General features: G+C 41.0%; 1 protein-coding gene across 2 annotated transcripts in view; it reads left to right on the top strand.

The window, feature by feature from the left end:
* The window catches only part of QSER1 (glutamine and serine rich 1), a 79404-nt gene that overhangs the window by 46595 nt on the left and 16183 nt on the right, over positions 1 to 16626 (top strand). For both annotated transcript variants that reach the window (XM_059722710.1, XM_059722709.1), the window contains exons 5-9: positions 8307 to 8635; positions 10265 to 10381; positions 10777 to 10910; positions 13524 to 13738; positions 16114 to 16251. In XM_059722710.1, coding sequence (XP_059578693.1) covers positions 8307 to 8635; positions 10265 to 10381; positions 10777 to 10910; positions 13524 to 13738; positions 16114 to 16251 — 933 coding nt within the window. The remainder of the gene's footprint in view (positions 1 to 8306; positions 8636 to 10264; positions 10382 to 10776; positions 10911 to 13523; positions 13739 to 16113; positions 16252 to 16626) is intronic.

Raw genomic sequence — 16626 nt, 5'->3', positions numbered from 1 at the left:
ATTCAATTCGGTAAGTGTGGCTAAATCTTTTCATGCTGTTTCAAAAACGGATCCCTATATATATCTGATGTATTAAAAGATGATTTTGGCATGGAATTGAAGGAACTCTTATTCAAGTAAACCATAGTTGATTCCATTGTTTTATGACTCAAAACTGTAGATAAAGTTTTTGCCTATAAGTCTTCATTACCTCAACAGTGATAATTTTAAAAATGGTTTTAAAGAAATTCAGTCAAAAAAAGAAATTATTAAGGGTTGCTTCTAGAAAAGATTCAGATCTATCTTAGTGGATTGCATGCATTCTTTCAGTGATAGTTATAGAAAAGAGAACGATTAAAAGTATGTATTGTACAGTGGCTTTCCAAGGACCTATTTTATCTAGAACTTTGAAAGTAGGGAGTATGTCTGTATGTCAGCAATCAAAAATCAGCTGCACTGTGATTGCCCGGTTGGTGATAATGGCACGGCATATATCTTTTTCACAATTTTTTTTCAACTTCTCTTCTTAATTTAATACATTGATGCATTTAATGCATTAACTTAATTTTATACATTGTAGAATTCTTGTCAGCAGATTGCAGTTTTTAACTACTACTGCTTCCCTTTGAATTATTGTCAACAAACTACATGCTTTTTTTCTTAGTTACATTTTATGTTGAAGGTCTGGGCAGCCTCCATTCCTTAAAAAAAAACAACCAAACAGACAAACAACCCCCCCCCCCAAAACAAAACAAAACAAAACACAAAACAACAAACCCCACTCCTGCCTAGGCATATGCATTGAAGGTCTGGGTGACCTTTTGTGCATACACCATGATCTAGAAGGATCAACGGTTGTCAAACATTTTATGTTACAGTATTTTCTCAAATGTCATATGCCCCTAAATAAGATGCATCTTGTTTTGGGAAGGCAGAATGGAGAGAGATTTTTCTGGAGTCACAACTGAAAGTTGACAGCATAGAGCAGCTTGCTCACCCTCAGCAAGCTCTCACAAAATCCTTTTATTGCCACTGCTAAATATGCAGCAGCTTTTGGCTTCTCAGCCAAACAATTCTTGATTCTCCTTCAAAATGCATGATTTTAGTGCCACAAAATTATTGTGTGAAAAATTATTTGTTAATTCCTTGCATTCAATACACTATCAAAGCCTATTAATGCCTTTAATTGATGTATATAGAAGAATTCCCTTTTGTCTAATATGGTCTGCATGGATCTTCCCTGTAGTTGATGCCATATGCCCTTGACCCATTAGCTCAAATCCCAGGCTGTATGTGTTTTAGGCTAGTATGTAAGTCTGTATGTAGTCTACCTAGGTCTTTATGCACTCATCCAAAGAGGTACAAGAGGAGACTTTTTTTTCATTGAGCCCAAATGAATATTTTTTATTATTAGGCTTTTGCCAATGTCTAGACCTCAAGGCTTCCTTGATCCTTCCCCATTTTACTGCTGTTTTCTTCATTTATGCTCAAGACCAGCTCTATCAGGTTCTAGGGTCCTGTGATTTGACTCTTTCCATAAAACAGGGTCGTCAAAGATGCAGCCCACAGAGCTATATCTTCTGGCCTGCAGTACTACCTGCTGCTTGTAACATGCAGTGGCCCTGGTCCATCTTGTGTGGCCTGCACACAGTGAATCAGGCCCAAAGACTTGACTGTCTGGCTTAGATACTGCATTCAGTGTGTGCCCTGTACTGGCCCATGTGCTGCACCAAGCTGGAGCTAGCACGCTGCACACAGCATGTGGGACATGCTTTATATGCAGTACCCATGCCTGGATCTGGGGCCAGTCTGGATCAAGCCCATAGACTGGCGGTGCATGCTGGATCCAGTGTACAGGGCTGGGCCCATAAGGAGGGCTGAGCTCAGAAGGATGCTACATGCAGCCTCAGACTGGTTCTATGTACTGCATGTAGTGTGTGCCCTGGATTGGCCTGCATATATTTTGTGGGGTTAGGGTCATCGCACACTGCAAGCAGCACACATGGCCAGTTCAGGGCACATACTGTATGCAGCATCTGCACTGGACTGGCCCTGCATGATGGCTCCATCTGACCTGCAGACCTGGCCCTGTGTCCCTCATCCAGCCTGCAGGGCCAGCTCTTTTTGACACCTCTTCTGTAAAAGATAAGAAATGTCACATTCCAAATTATAATCCATGTACAGGCAGTCCTCCACTTACAACGTTTAAAGTTACAACACTTCGCACTTAACAGCGTTTGTAAATTGACGCCCTGTTTCAACTTTCTAACGTCAGTTTCAACTTTACAATGTTTGATCTGACCTGATACCTCGCCAGTGAACAAGTTCGCTGCGTTGCCCATCTCCCTGGAGAATATCTGTCCAAACTTCCTTGGACACTTTCTTTAAGAAAGAAGGCAAGTCTCCAGAAACAGCTGCAGCCACGACTCCCGAGAAGACTCCAGCCAAGAGCCCTTCAAAAAGTCCAGCAGTCACCTCAAAGAAGTCCTTACAATAGAAATACGTTAATGTAGTTATATTACTCATCTATAATTGATTGAGTATAAAATTCTGGGTTATTTTTGGTGAAAATAGGGTATGGGGCCTTGGTTCAGGAACCAATCCCCCATTTATAACATTGTTCCTATGGGAAAATCGGTTCCGAGTTGCAATGTTTTGACTTAAGTTGCGGTTTTCAGGAACCAATTGTGTTGTAAGTCCAAGGACTGCCTGTACTTGGCTTTTTCTGGCAGCGTAAAGGACTTATTAATTTCACCATTAATTTCCACCGATTGGAGATGGCTATGAGGGCATCTGAACCCAGTATTGATCTTCTAAAGAAGTCTGTGTCTGTAACTGTCCTGTTTTGTTAAAACCGAAATTAACAAGCAAAGGATTTTCAGGAACTTGAGTACATGGAACTTGACTTTGTCATCTCATGCAGTTAGTACTGATATTGAAGTTGAATTACGTTATCCTCCAGAAGGTTTTTCAACATCGTGATTGCATTCCCTCAAATTAGTTCTCATGGCCACCATTAGCTCAGTTGACTGCTTTGATGTCAAAAGCATTGGCTTGCATAGGGATCTTTTTGAAGGATTGTATTTCTTCCTTTCAGGTGAGAGAGAAGAAGTGGACCCATGAGTCTCGTGACTCATCTCACCACTTTGACAGACATGATGATGTGTAAGCGTTGATGCCTAGAGCCCTCTCCCAGCTTTAGGTGTATTTGGTGTTTTGATGTATCAGTTTAATTTAGCACCAAGACCTGTGCATTAGATCTCACAGCTGCAGGCTGTTATGTTCATTTTGTCAGTACTGGGTGCCTCCACATTTGTCCCTTGATGTTGAGTACATTAGCATTGGTTTCTTGGTCACCACTGCATCAGTTTTGCAGCACTGGTTATTTTGGCACTGCTTTCTCTCCCCCCCCGCCCCCGGCTGTGGCTTCCTGTCTCATTTTACAGAAGTAATATGAGTATGTTTTGCCCTCACCAGGTCCCTAATCAGTCCTTATTAGTGTTAGAGAGTTCAAGGCAGGCCCCACTCCCCCTACTTGATCCCAAGGAACAAAGACCCAAGTTGGCAGATTGTTGCAGTAAGGGAAGGCATTCTTCAGCCACCCCTGCAGTCATTGTAGTAACGTTGTGCTGGGCCTTGTAAACAATTTCCTCTGCTTGACAAGGAAATTAACAGAGTGCTGAAAGTGAGATCACCTTCTCTGTCAAGACATCTTTAGATTCCAGGACCAGTTTCATGCATCAGGGACTGCATTGTACCTACAAAGTACCATGCATCCACTTTCAAATGCTAGTCAAGAGGTCTCTCAAGTCATGCTTAGCCAGACTTTCATACAGAAGTCTTTCACATCTTCACTTACAGAAAATAGAAAATACACTATTAAGATCTCCTAAGTTGTCATGTGTTCATCAGCATTTACCCGAACCCTTAAAGGATGGTACTGTAAATAGTAAACATGTAGTTTGGAGTTCCATTCCTTTTGACTTCTTGTAAGTAATCTTTTTTTAATGCGATCAGTAAGGCATTTCTTTTACCTTTTGCAGTTATACTAATACTAAACCATATTTTATGCTTCTAAATATTTTGCTTTAAACTACAGTCCTTCTTTGCCAGAGATATCTAATAGAACCTGGGTCAGTCTTCTAGTTTGGGAGCAATACCTCATAGACAGTACGTAATTGGGAGAACAAATGTCTCGAGTCATGTTCAGCAGCACCTCTGGCAAAGTCAAGAGCTGTACTATTTACTGGCTACAGGAAGAAACTTTTCAGTGCTTCTTTCTTAGAGGAGTGGTCAGGCATGAATCTTTGGGGGCTGGGGATTGGTGGATCTTTGAAGTTTGGAAAATACAAGCTATTACTAAGAAACCTAATTATTACTAAGATAAGTTTTTATACGGCACGTAATTCAGTGCTACTTAATTTCTTTTAAATTTTCATGCATATAATATACATACAGTATGTTTAATATATGCGTAGAGGAAGCTAATGACCTTTTCAGTGAGCAAAATTGTGATAGGTGCTGTTCTTTAGTAACATACTAAACACATATTCAGATATTCCCTAAATTAACAGGGATGCTCTCTAGAAAAATATGAGCCAAGTTAGTTTTTCTAGTTGTATGATATATTCAGTAATTCTTTGTTACTTTATATAAAGTACACAAAGTATGCATTTGAATAGTGTGAATTTGGATTGTACGCTGCATATTGATATGGTATAATGCAGTTCCATAATACCCTGAGTTAATTCTGTGCCTGCTAGATCTAGAATCAGAAGCAATGTGGCCCTGCTAGCACAGCACTGCACCCAGATAAATGAGTTTTGCTGAGAAGCCCTGAGAAACAAGACTTCCAGTTCTGGAGCTACCATGTGCAAAGCTAACTCGCATATCCCTGCATAGTATTAGCCTTGCACCATATAAACCTAGTCTCAGATATCATGTGTAGGTAGTTTTGGGAGTGCCAGGCAGCTGTTGGCAGTATTTCCTTCTATCCTACTAGCTATAGAGTATCAGTGTCAAGCTCGCCTTCTGCCCCAGACCAGATCCAGAGCATGGGGCTCCTCACAAGCTGGATACAGCCTGAGGAACGAGGCAGTTGCAGTGGTTACTCTAGGAACAGTGACAGTAGCCATGGTGGCGGCTACAATGCAGGCTGTGCCCACTGCAGTGTCAGTGGGGCAAGCTATACTTCAGGCCAAGCAGACACTTGCTGTGGTGAAGATACACAAGCAGTGGCAAGACATGTGACCAAAGGGCAGCCAAGGACCATCTCTTACAGCCCTATTGCTCACTTGCCCCCTTACTGAGAGTAGTCCTTTCCACTGGGGCCCAGCGCTTTGGATTCTCTGGCAGGCTACACCCGTCACTACCCACCCTGTCAAATTATCTGGCCCACTGATAGCCTGGTAGGCCAGATGTTTGACATCCCTACAATAGAATCCTGGTCTCTTTGTGCCATATCATCTAGTATCTTCTAAGTGGTAGAACAAATAGTTAATGATTTAAAAGTGATTTCCACTGTACATATTTGTCAAAAGAAAATTTTGGTAAGTCTTTGTTTTGGTAAGTGTGTGTACATGTGTCTATATAATGTACTTAGTGAAAGTATTTTTGTCCAAATTCAGATGCACACAAAAACTGCCCCACTTCAGGTGTGAGATTTTAAATTTAATTCTTTCAGTGTGAGTTATTCCTGACTTATACTGATTAATTTTTACTGCGATGGGTACATTTTGTTATGATAAATAAAACGGCCCCAAAATGTATTTCCAGCTATCAATATAATCATTAATATTGCTACTTAAGGATTTCTTGTATTATTTATTTAGTACAAAAGAAACTACTGTCTTGTTTGTTTTACACAGATTCATTTATAGTTTCCATATTTGAGTGGAAGAGTTTTATATAATCCATTTCCATCTCTCTCATTGCAAATTTTTTTTTGTTTTAATATGAAAATGATATTTTTTTGGAATGTTAAAATAGGTGTCATAGTTTGATACCTCCCATTCTTCCTATATAAAATTACTTCTAGCCAAAGACTATAAACATTTTTTTTAAAAGTCAAGTACATTTTAGAGTACAGTTAAGTTATAAAGAAGTTACTTTGCTTAACAGACAGAACTTGGTTCTAAGAAACACAGAGAATGCATTATTGTAAACATATTTCCTCCAGTATTTTCTATTTCTAATATATATGACTTAATAGGACATTACTATATATTAAGATACAGTGCATACATATACTGCCAGTTTCGTGAGTATACATTTTTGATTCGTTGTATACAGGAGTGTTTACATGTTGTATAAGACAATTATAACAATATAGTCTGTTCCTGCAATGTTTTTGTCATGTAGAGTTGGTACTGGTTCCTTTGTACATGTACAATTGTGCATCTGCTTTCTAGACTTAAGTATGTACAGTAGTCTTGTGTGAAGCAGCTAGTATTCGCTTCGGATTTGGCCGATTCGGGGGACAGTGATTCAATTCAGTGATTCGAATCACTGTCCCAAATTGATTCTGCCAAATCTGACTTGGAGATTTGGCTGCTGCCAAATTGGCCAACTCTCTCTGAATCAAACAGGCTCCATCCCCCACTGGCTCTCCCAGCCCTGTCAATGGCTGCCCTGCCCAGTCCCAGCCTCCCAGCTCTTTTTTAAAAGCCCAGCTGCTGCCAAGCAGTGGGGTGATCCCCATTGCCCCGCGCTGTGTCGGGGGCTCTGTCACAAGCCACCATCCCCTGTCTGCCCTTCCAGCCCCAGGTCCCGGGTCTTTAAAAAAAAATAAATAAATAAAGCCCCATACTCACCGGCTCCTGCCATGAGGGTGGGTGATCCTCACTGCCTCCTGCTGCCCCGCACTGTGTGGGGGGCTCTGCCATGAGTCCTCAGAAGCCCTGACGGCTGCTGCAGCAGCTGGTGAGTGCGGGGCTTTAAGTACTGGGAGCTGGGGCCTTGCGGGGTAGCCATGGGGCAGGGGGAGGCTAAGACAGTGGGCGGGGGATGGGGTCTGGCAGGGGTTCCCACATGGTCCTCCACCCCCCACTTACTGGTGCGGAGTTCAGGTCCAGCTCCCTGCGGCCAAATCTCCAAAGCTTTCCAAATCTTTTTCTAATCAATTTGGACAGCTTTGAATTGATCCAGACCTTTTTATTGGTCTTCTGATTCGATTCGAATTCGGAGATTCGGCTGCCAAATCAGGTCAAATCTCCTCCAAATCAAATCGACACCCAAAGCTTTATACAGCCCTAATGTACAGATTTGAAAAATTAAGAATTTATATATAGCCCTGCTACCTTTGGTAATGCAGCACTGACTTAAGTGTTATTCTCGGAGAAATTTGTAAACCTATTTGAGACAATACTGTATACCAGATTTTACATTAAGGAAATGTGTATTTGCAGTCATGAAACATATTACATATACTATAACTACATTTCACATTATTTTTAATTTTACTCCTACATTTTGTTGCAATTCCTCCAATACTGGATTTTTGTGTTAATAATAAGGATCTAATAATATACATATGAAGTTAACTTGTTCATTTTCATAAGGGTTGTATACTTAGACATTTACAATACGTTCAATTGTTGCGTAAAACTAAGATGGCTATCTCCCAAAATTTGACATTAGTTTGCTAAGTGATATGGTTTAGCAGATTGGTATTAAAGCAAGCATGGCTTTCCATTAATTCTCAAGGCACAGCTCTACTTTGTTTTAAATTATATTATGACAGCTTTAGAACTCTCTCAATGTATTCTGGAACCACTAATTTACCTAGTAAAAGACACAAAATGCAAGTGTCCCAGCTCTTGCCACATAAAAAGTATATGTTTGTATCTTTTAGATTCTATGTTATACATGATGGACATTTTCTTTTCCTTATCCAGTAGAAAAGGTAGATTTAATTGTGTGTCAGCAGGCTGGAAGCAAGCAACGTCCAAAGTATTAATTTGTGCGGCACTTTTGTACAAAATTTCTCTGTTGGTCATATCCGTAACTCGTGTTATATCCTAAGATGCCCATCACCCTAATATCTAGGTGTCAACAGATGTAACAACATCAGTTTTTTTGCAAATACATGGATTAAATTGTAACAGCTAAATGTAACAGTTAAACTGTAACTGTTGCATTTTTTTCACAGTAAGTTTTACTGTGGGCTTGTTAACTTGGCTGTTTTAATTATAGCAAAATTTTTAAAGCCTTCAATAAATATTTTATACTTATTGTATGTGTAATTAAATTAAATAAATATAATTTATTTTTATGGTGTTAGTCCTTGATAACTTGTATAACAGATGCTTTTTTTTTTTTTGCTTCAGAAACTGAAAAGTTGGTAGTTACTAGTGCTGTCACTACCAGTACCTCCACCACCACCACTGCCACTACTACTGCTGCTGCAAAGCAGGAATCTCCACGCACTACTGCTCCTGTTGTAAATGTTCAGAATATGCAGGAGAAAACAAGTTCAACAGAAGCCCTAAAGGTAGCTGGCCAGGATGGTGTGACTTCAGACCAGTTAGCAAAAATACAGGCATCTGTTGCTATAGAAGGATATATTGATGAGGAGAATACGGACAGTGGAGGAGAGGGCATGTACAGAGAACGTGATGAATTTGTAGTGAAGATTGAAGATATAGATGCACTAAAGGTAATCCAAATGTTTGTTTTGAATTAATTATCAGCACACACCATGAAATAAGCATCAATGAACTAACTACCAGAAGGCAGAAATTATGGTTATAATTTGCTACATGCCCTAAAATTGTGTTGATGTCACTGTTGTGCTTTAAAGCTCTTTCTGATTTGGGGGAAGAAACATAAAACATGTGAAAGTAAATCCCTCTGTTAAATATTTATAGAAATAATCTTCCAAAATCTAGAAGACTCCTGTTAACTAGTGCATTTTTTAACATTTAGAAAAGAGCTAAAGTTTTCAAGCTAAACTATTGTCCCTACCAAGCTGCAGCCTGTTTGTGGACAGTTTCAGATGTTGGAATAGTGGGTATCTTAGTGCTTTTGGGATGTGGAAGGTTTTGTTTTTTTCTTGGGGTGGAGCCTGTTGTTACTTCTCTAACAAGGAATGGCTTCCATGTGCAGTCACTACAGCCCTTTATCTGTAGACTTTAAGGAAAAAAAATGCTTGTATTAGATTTGTTCTTCATTTCTGATTCTGTTGCTGCTTCATTTTCCCCATCCATTCATTCCCAATACTACTGCTATTTATAGTCAGCACATTTGATGATTAAGTTTTTATGTAATTTTTTAAAATCATTCCTTCCTGGATGTCTCCATCTCTTGTCCATTTGCTGACCCCATTGAATACAAGTTTTAAATAAGTTCCATTGATCGTTTTCGTTTCTAGCTTCATCGGGTAAGTGAAAGTATTACTGATTTTAAAATGTAGTATGTCATAAGTCTACATAATTTTTTTTTTTACTGGCTCCTTTGGATCTTAATCTTCGTAGATTCATCCTTAAGTTGGTACTCCATTTCCTTAAAAATATGAAAATCTTTATAGATCAGTATTTATAGACAAAGGACTTACAGTGGTTAGTTAGTGATAATTATTACAAATTGTTTAAATATATTTAAGAGCTATATTAAATACATGGACAAGATAATCAATTTCAGCTAGTTGTTGCCAATGCTTCAAGTTGAACTGAAAATGTAATCTTCGTCCAGTTCACTAATTTGTATCGACCTCTCTGTTTTTACATTACTGCAAGCATCATGCTGTAATGTCACAGGTACTATGGATATCTGCTGCTGCAGGGAGCTGGCCCTAGAGACTTTGGCAAGTTCTTTCTTCTGCTATTTGGTGTGATTCTTCAGTTTTTCTCTTATTTTTTTTTTATGCGACCAAAAGACAATAATAAAAGAAACTTGGGGGAAAAGTGTCAAATTGTTAAGAAGGAGTTTGTCAGATATTTATGACTAAATTGCATGGTACACTAGGTATGACATCACAGCATAGATGAAGCTGGCTGGCACAACCTCAAGTGTTTTGAAGGTAAAGTGTAGTTTATAGATAGCACTGTGCTGAATGCACCTCATATTTTAATATCCTGGTGCAGTTAGCACATAACAGTAAAATAACTGGAATCTAGAGAACGTATTTTCAGTACCTGTCTAGAGAACTTGCTTTAAAAAATAGTAAACTCTGGAGGGAAAACAGCATAATTTTTTAGTTTAATCCTGTCTGCCTATGTCCTTAGACCAACACAGCTACAACCTACACCCCTGTAATTTTGTAGTTAATATTTTTTGGTCTTTATAGGTTGCTTTACAAACGGGAAAAGAGCCTCCAGCTATTTGGAAAGTTCAAAAAGCTTTGTTACAAAAGTTTGTTCCTGAAGTGCGGGATGGACAGAGACAGTTTGCTGCTACCAATAGTGTAAGTATGAAGGTTTATTTTCAAACTATAGCGGACATGACTTTTTGACTGTACATAAAGGCACTGAAAAAAGTGTCCTGTCCTGAACCACTGAACTAATCTAGCATTTTGGCTATATATGTTCTCTTCTAAATTCCCCCTAACTTTAGGACTAATATTTAATTCATGGTTCCCTCCACTCTGATCAGAAGAACAGTTTCTTGTCATTGTATATTCAGGGCCAGATTCCCACTTCCAGCCTGATTCCTTTGGCACCATTCAGGCCATGTAGAGGGACCAGATTCTTGCCTCTTTAGCCCTTGCATTTAAAAATGTTCTTCTGAATGGCTATGTTTAACAGAATAACAGAAATGTTTATATTTGTGTCGTTTTGCTTTTTTTTCCCCCCACTCCAGTATCTCGGCTATTTTGGAGATGCAAAAACAAAATACAAACGGGTATACGTGAAATTCATTGAAAATGCAAACAAAAAGGAGTATGTCAGAGTCTGTTCAAAAAAACCACAAAACAGACCTGTGCAGTCTGCAAGGTATTTATTTTGAAATCCAGTTGTTATTATATTGGTCTGATGTCAGGAATATACCTACTTTAATTGTTTGAATATCTTGTTAAAAAACTGTAATAATTCAGGGTTAAATTGCTAACTGAATTTCTTGCTTGTGTAATTTGTTTGAGATTTCACAGGACTACTAGCTCCTTTCCTTTGGTCATAACATGTTAAGAATGCAGTATTATGTTTGCTTATTGCTTAACATAATCATAATCCCATTCTGTTGCACCATAGCACCCCCTGGCACTGTATTGTGGCAGTGTAGGCCAGCGTTTCCCAACCTTTTTTGCCCCATGGCATACTTGCCTAAATAAGAGAGCACCATGGCACACCAGACGTGGAGCCAGGGGCGGAGGGGGTGGCGTGCGGCCAGTCGGACACTGACCGGGAAAGTGGGGTGGTGCATGGCCAGCCAGACGGCATTTTGGGCTGGAGCCATGCCCCCTACCTGGCTGGAGCCTCTCTCGCTGTCTGTCTGTGTCCACAGAGGCAGCAGGTGGGGGGGGGCGTTGCTCCAGCCAGGCAGGGGACATGGCTCCAGCCCAAAATGCCACAGCACACCTGGACATGCGTGATGGCACACCGGTCGGGAAATGCTGGTATGGGTATACCATTGGATTTGTTTACTTACGTCGTCTAGATAGTGATGACGATGCAGGCGAGCCTTTGTTCCATTACAGCTTCAGTTATAGAGTTGCGCATACACGCATTCAGGTTACAGCAAAGTAATGACGGACGTGGCGCCAAAACGAACTGTCAGGCTAGCAAAACTTTTCTACGTTCTACGTCAATATTTTACGATGACGGGGAGTTTATTGGGAATTGATCAAGTTCCCAAATCTCTCTGGTGACGAACACAGGTGTCTCTCCTCTGAAATCCCCAGAGTTCTCAGCCTTGGGCGGAAACCATTAAACTATTTATAGGCAGAGGTGTTTGACAGGGATAGCCAATGGTAAACCGTTATATGGAATCTTTAATTTTTGGCAGGTAGCAGCTCTTTGTCTCAAGTTACAAGGTAGTGGGTTAGGTTTCTCTACCTGTTACGTGTGCGCTACGTGTGAGGAGCTTACGCTTATTTTTTGACCAATTATATATAGTTTCCCCTAGCATTTTATTTTAGCTGACCAATTTTCTACAATTCTCCTCTAGCGTTTTGTTTCAAGGAATTTTGGCAGGGATGTCTTTTAACCCTTAATCGTCAAAATGAAGATGATTTGAATGGCATCTCTTGCTTAGTGGCATGGGCACAGTTTAATTGGGTTGTGACAATCTGATACAGTCTACCTGCCTTTTTCACAGCTGCATTGTTAGTGGCTCTTAATCATCATTTGATTGACTAATGCACTCATGTCCTTCTCCTCCTTTGTTTCCAACTGAAGAGCTCCTAGCTTTTACAAAAAATTCTTGTTATTAGTGTCTGAGTGTATGTCTCTGTATTTATAGTACCATTACATTTCATTCTGTTTGTTACTTTGGTCTTCAAGGTCAGGTCATTCAGATCTTCCTATATGATATTCTAATTCTCTTCTGTATTGACTGTACCTTCTAGCTTTGTGTTGTCACCAAGTTTCATTAGCTGTTTTGGTTATTTCTGTAACAAGTCTGCAAGAGAAATCATGATTATTTTTTATGTAAAACTTATTATAGGCGCAAGCCTCCTGGGGGAGGCTGCTGTAGGAAAATAGGAGTGGAATATGTTTAGAGCCCCCAGAATCTAGCCTTGGTTGCATATACACATTTGAATGTAGATTGGGAAACTTCTCCCATGTTTGTCCTCTTGGTAGAAAAACTTACCCAGAGCTGTAAGTACAGACATTCGAATGCAGAGGCCCTGAAGAGTAGAGAGCCTGCAGTACTCACACTGCAGCTGGGGTCAGAGGGGCAAGGGAGGGTGCTGTGCACGTCTCAGCATGTTTTGCAGGCTCCCTTAGTCTGCCTGGCAAGAAATGCTTCCAGTGCATAGGGCAGCCCTGATTAGCTGTCCCAGACTACCCATGGCCAGCTTGCGTTTCCTTAAAGCACAACACAGGGATTGTGAAGGAGGCACATTTTGCTCCTTGCTGGAGTAGCAAAGTCCAGCAAGTGAGAGATTGTTTCCCTGGGTTGGAGGTGGGCATGCTAGAGGACTGCTCTCTTCTGAGGGAAACCATAGCAATATAGACATTTGTTCTCCTAGGGGAAACTCCTGGGAGAGATTTAACCCTGTCTGTTTCCAGGTTATTTTTCTCTTGGAGTAACCATTTTTACTTTCGGATAAAAAGCCTGAATGCCTGTACAAGGCCAGCCAATTCACCAAAAAATCTTGGCCTAGAGAGTTAACTTTGTGCCTGTTTACCCACAGTAAAATGGGGAAAACTACTGTTTAAGCACAAGGGATTCATTAATATTTAGCAGCAGAAGGTATAAATTAGCATTTAAATGCTTTTAATTAAATTGATCATACTACAGTGCAGTGAAATAGCATACCTAAATACATATCCCATGAGATGTACCTTCCTTCCTAAATGATCTGACTGATATTTTGTTAAAGCTAGTTTTTGTATTATTGTTTATTCTGATGGCTTATAAAAATGTTCATAATACTGTTGCAGAACTATTCACTGCAAACCAAGTGGTGGCAGCAACAAAGCTCCTGATCCTCCAGCACCAAAACCTACAACAACAAAAGTCTCCTCTTCTGTAAAACCCAAAGCTAAACAGCCAAAACTAAAGGCAGAACCACCACCAAAGAAACGGAAAAAATGGAAAGAAGAGTTTTCATCTTCCCAGTCTGATTCTTCTCCTGAAGCCCAGAGTGATGACGATGGTGGGTCATGTTCTGTTATCAGTATCTAAGTCTGTTTTTAAAGGGAATGATTGGGGGGGGGGGGTACAGTGGTGCATTTGGACTCCTCTTTGATTCCTGCTCCACCCAAAGTTTTAAAACCAACTGCCTGGCAGGGACAGCAACATTTCTAATGAGGCTGTGCTAAGGGAGTCAATTGACCTCATAGGTCATTATAATCTACTTGTAAACTCTTCATTCCACAGGTGTTAATGGCCCTCTCTTTTTAATGGTCTTGACGTTCCACCAGTCAAACCATCCTTTGTTCTGCAGTTCTGCTGCCTGTTAGCTAATCCTGGTAATGAAGCTCCTATTTCACAGCCCTGCAGATTTGTTTTTAGCTCATTCCAATGAAAATATATTTGCTTTTGCTTCAATCTGAAAATAAATAATACAGTCCTGGGCCCCTAACATATTAATAAAGCTTCTAGTTTATTTTTAACAGGAAAAAATATATTATTTTGTATAATAGTGCATCTCATCATCTGTACCCCTCACTTTTTCAAAAGTCTGGATCTGCCCATGAAATTATACTATAAAATATGTAGAGGTGCACTGATCTATTGATTGCGTATTGGATCGGCAGTCAGCCTTTTTTTTGGCTGGTGTAGCTGATGATGTCACCGATAAATGCATGTATGCAGCTGCAGTATAGTATGCACACTGCCAGGAATGCCACTGGGCAGCATGGAAAGCAGCACCCTGTCGATAAGTGTGGGGGGGAGGGGAAGAAACGGGGAGGGAAGGGGCGTGGGGGGTGGATTGAGGTCCCCACGGTGAGGTGTAGAGAGTGGGGCTGGGCAGGGACAGGGGCAGGCGCTGCCCAGCCGAGGCGATTAAGGCAACCCTGGGGCTGGGAGTGGGATGGAACCGTGGGCAACTCATCCAGGAGACACAGGATGCCGGGGAGGGAGAGGGGGCAGCTCCCTGTGCGCACTTCGGAGGGAGGCATGGGGGCATATCTCTCCTTTCTTCCCCCCCCCCCCCCCCCCCCCCCGGCCCACCCGCCCAGTTTTATGTGCAGGGCTAGAGTGGGCTCCCCTCTGCTGGCTCAGGGCCAGGGTCTATGCCAGCCTCTTCCCAACGGGGCAGGCTGGGCTGGGACTGAGCTCCAAGCGTGTGGGGATGGGGTAGGCAGGGGTGGTTACAGGGAATCTTGGGGCAGCTATAGTCCACCCTGTAGTAACCCCTCCCAGCACTGCCCCCGCGCCAGGAAGAAATTGGCGCAGACCCTAGCCCCGAGCCCGCAGCAGGCAGTCCATCCTTGCTTTGCACACAAATCCAGGGGGCATATGCCCCCTGTGCCTCCCCTAGAGGTGCACACAATGGCGGGGAGCACCCCTGCAGCCCCTCCATGCCCACTGTACAAAACACCTTCAGTTCCATCCCACTCCCAGCCCCAGGGTCTCATTCACCACCCTGGCTGGGCAGCACTTGCCCCTGCCCCACTTCCTCCCTCACCATGGGGGCCTCGATTTTGCGCCTCGCACCCCTATGCCCCTTCCCTCCTCCACACCTCTTCACCCCCACAGACTTACCAGCAGGACGCTGCTCTCCAAGCTGCCCAGTTGCATTCCTGTAAATAAGCTGTCAGATCAGTATCGGCCAATATGACTGGTTAATCACCTACTGGTATTGACCAAGAAAATCTTTATCAGTGCACTCCTAAAGATACAGTATTCAGCTGTTCCTTTTACTAGTGTAAGGGCTACTTTAAAGGGAACTGGCAGCTATAGTAATTGAGGAACCTTGATAGAATGGAGTAATCTCACTAATGAAATAGGTGGCTAAAAATTAAAAAGATTTTGGAAAGTGACACTAGGTAACATATACTTGTTTGTTAGAGGAATTTATTATACAGGCTTTTATGAGCAAATGGAAGTGTGACTGATTCAGTGGTACTTCAAAATCCTAAGTGACTTTGCTTTTGAACTTTTTGACTCATCTGAAATTGTTGGTCTCTGGAAACATCTAAGCAGGAGCAAGAAATTGCTTTTTGCACTCTGTGTGAGACAAGGATATTTCTTTATTCTTTTCTCTAGACCTTTGCTTGTAAAAGATACATTTTTCTCTAAGGCACTCATTACCAGAGTATCTAAATGCAGGTAATTCTGCATCTTTTAAGGAAATACTGGAATTTATCTGATACCCTGTAAGGCTTCATCTCTTTGGTATACAGACTGCTTGTTTGTTTTTTTGTCATAATATCTTGTGTTACACTTTTAGGATACCACTAGAGGTCACTTGTGCTTAACAATGAAAGCGTTTGGTTTCGAAATATTTGTATATTCCCAAATGGTACTATTTTCAGATTGTTTGAAAGAGAAAATAGTCATTGTGTTCCATTTCCTTTTCAGAGCTTGTACCTCCAGCTCCATTTGTCACTCGGTTTTTGAACACGAGAGCGATGAAGGAGACTTTTAAGAGTTACATGGAGCTGCTTGTTAGCATTGCCTTGGATCCAGATACAATGCAAGCCTTGGAAAAGAGCAATGGTACAGTATGTTTAACACTTGTGCCCTAGTGTTTTCTATTAGTCTGTCACTTTTAGGTGTACACCTTGTATTAGTAAAACAAATGTAAAGCCTCTTCTTGTTTCACATGAAGACTTTTATCTGCCCTTTAAGGCATACAAGGCCTTGTGTGTATATTGTATTTGCTAAAGGGCTGACAAAACTTCTCATTCACCTAAATTCAATATTCTTCAGTACTGTGTAAAACTATATTCTGAGCCTGTATTTTCTTTGTACTAAAAAACAAATATCTATAAATGAAGTTCTTCAGGGCAAATGTTGTTGTTGCCAAAATAAGGTCTCTGGCTTGTTTGCTTTGTATTCCAGTTTTATCATATCATGACTTTTAACAATCTG

The sequence above is a fragment of the Alligator mississippiensis genome, chromosome 2, assembly GCF_030867095.1.
Source record: "Alligator mississippiensis isolate rAllMis1 chromosome 2, rAllMis1, whole genome shotgun sequence".
Classification (NCBI taxonomy): Eukaryota; Metazoa; Chordata; order Crocodylia; family Alligatoridae; genus Alligator; species Alligator mississippiensis.
The sequence above is the reverse complement of the archived record's forward strand: the minus strand, read 5'-3'. Positions and strand labels throughout refer to the sequence as shown.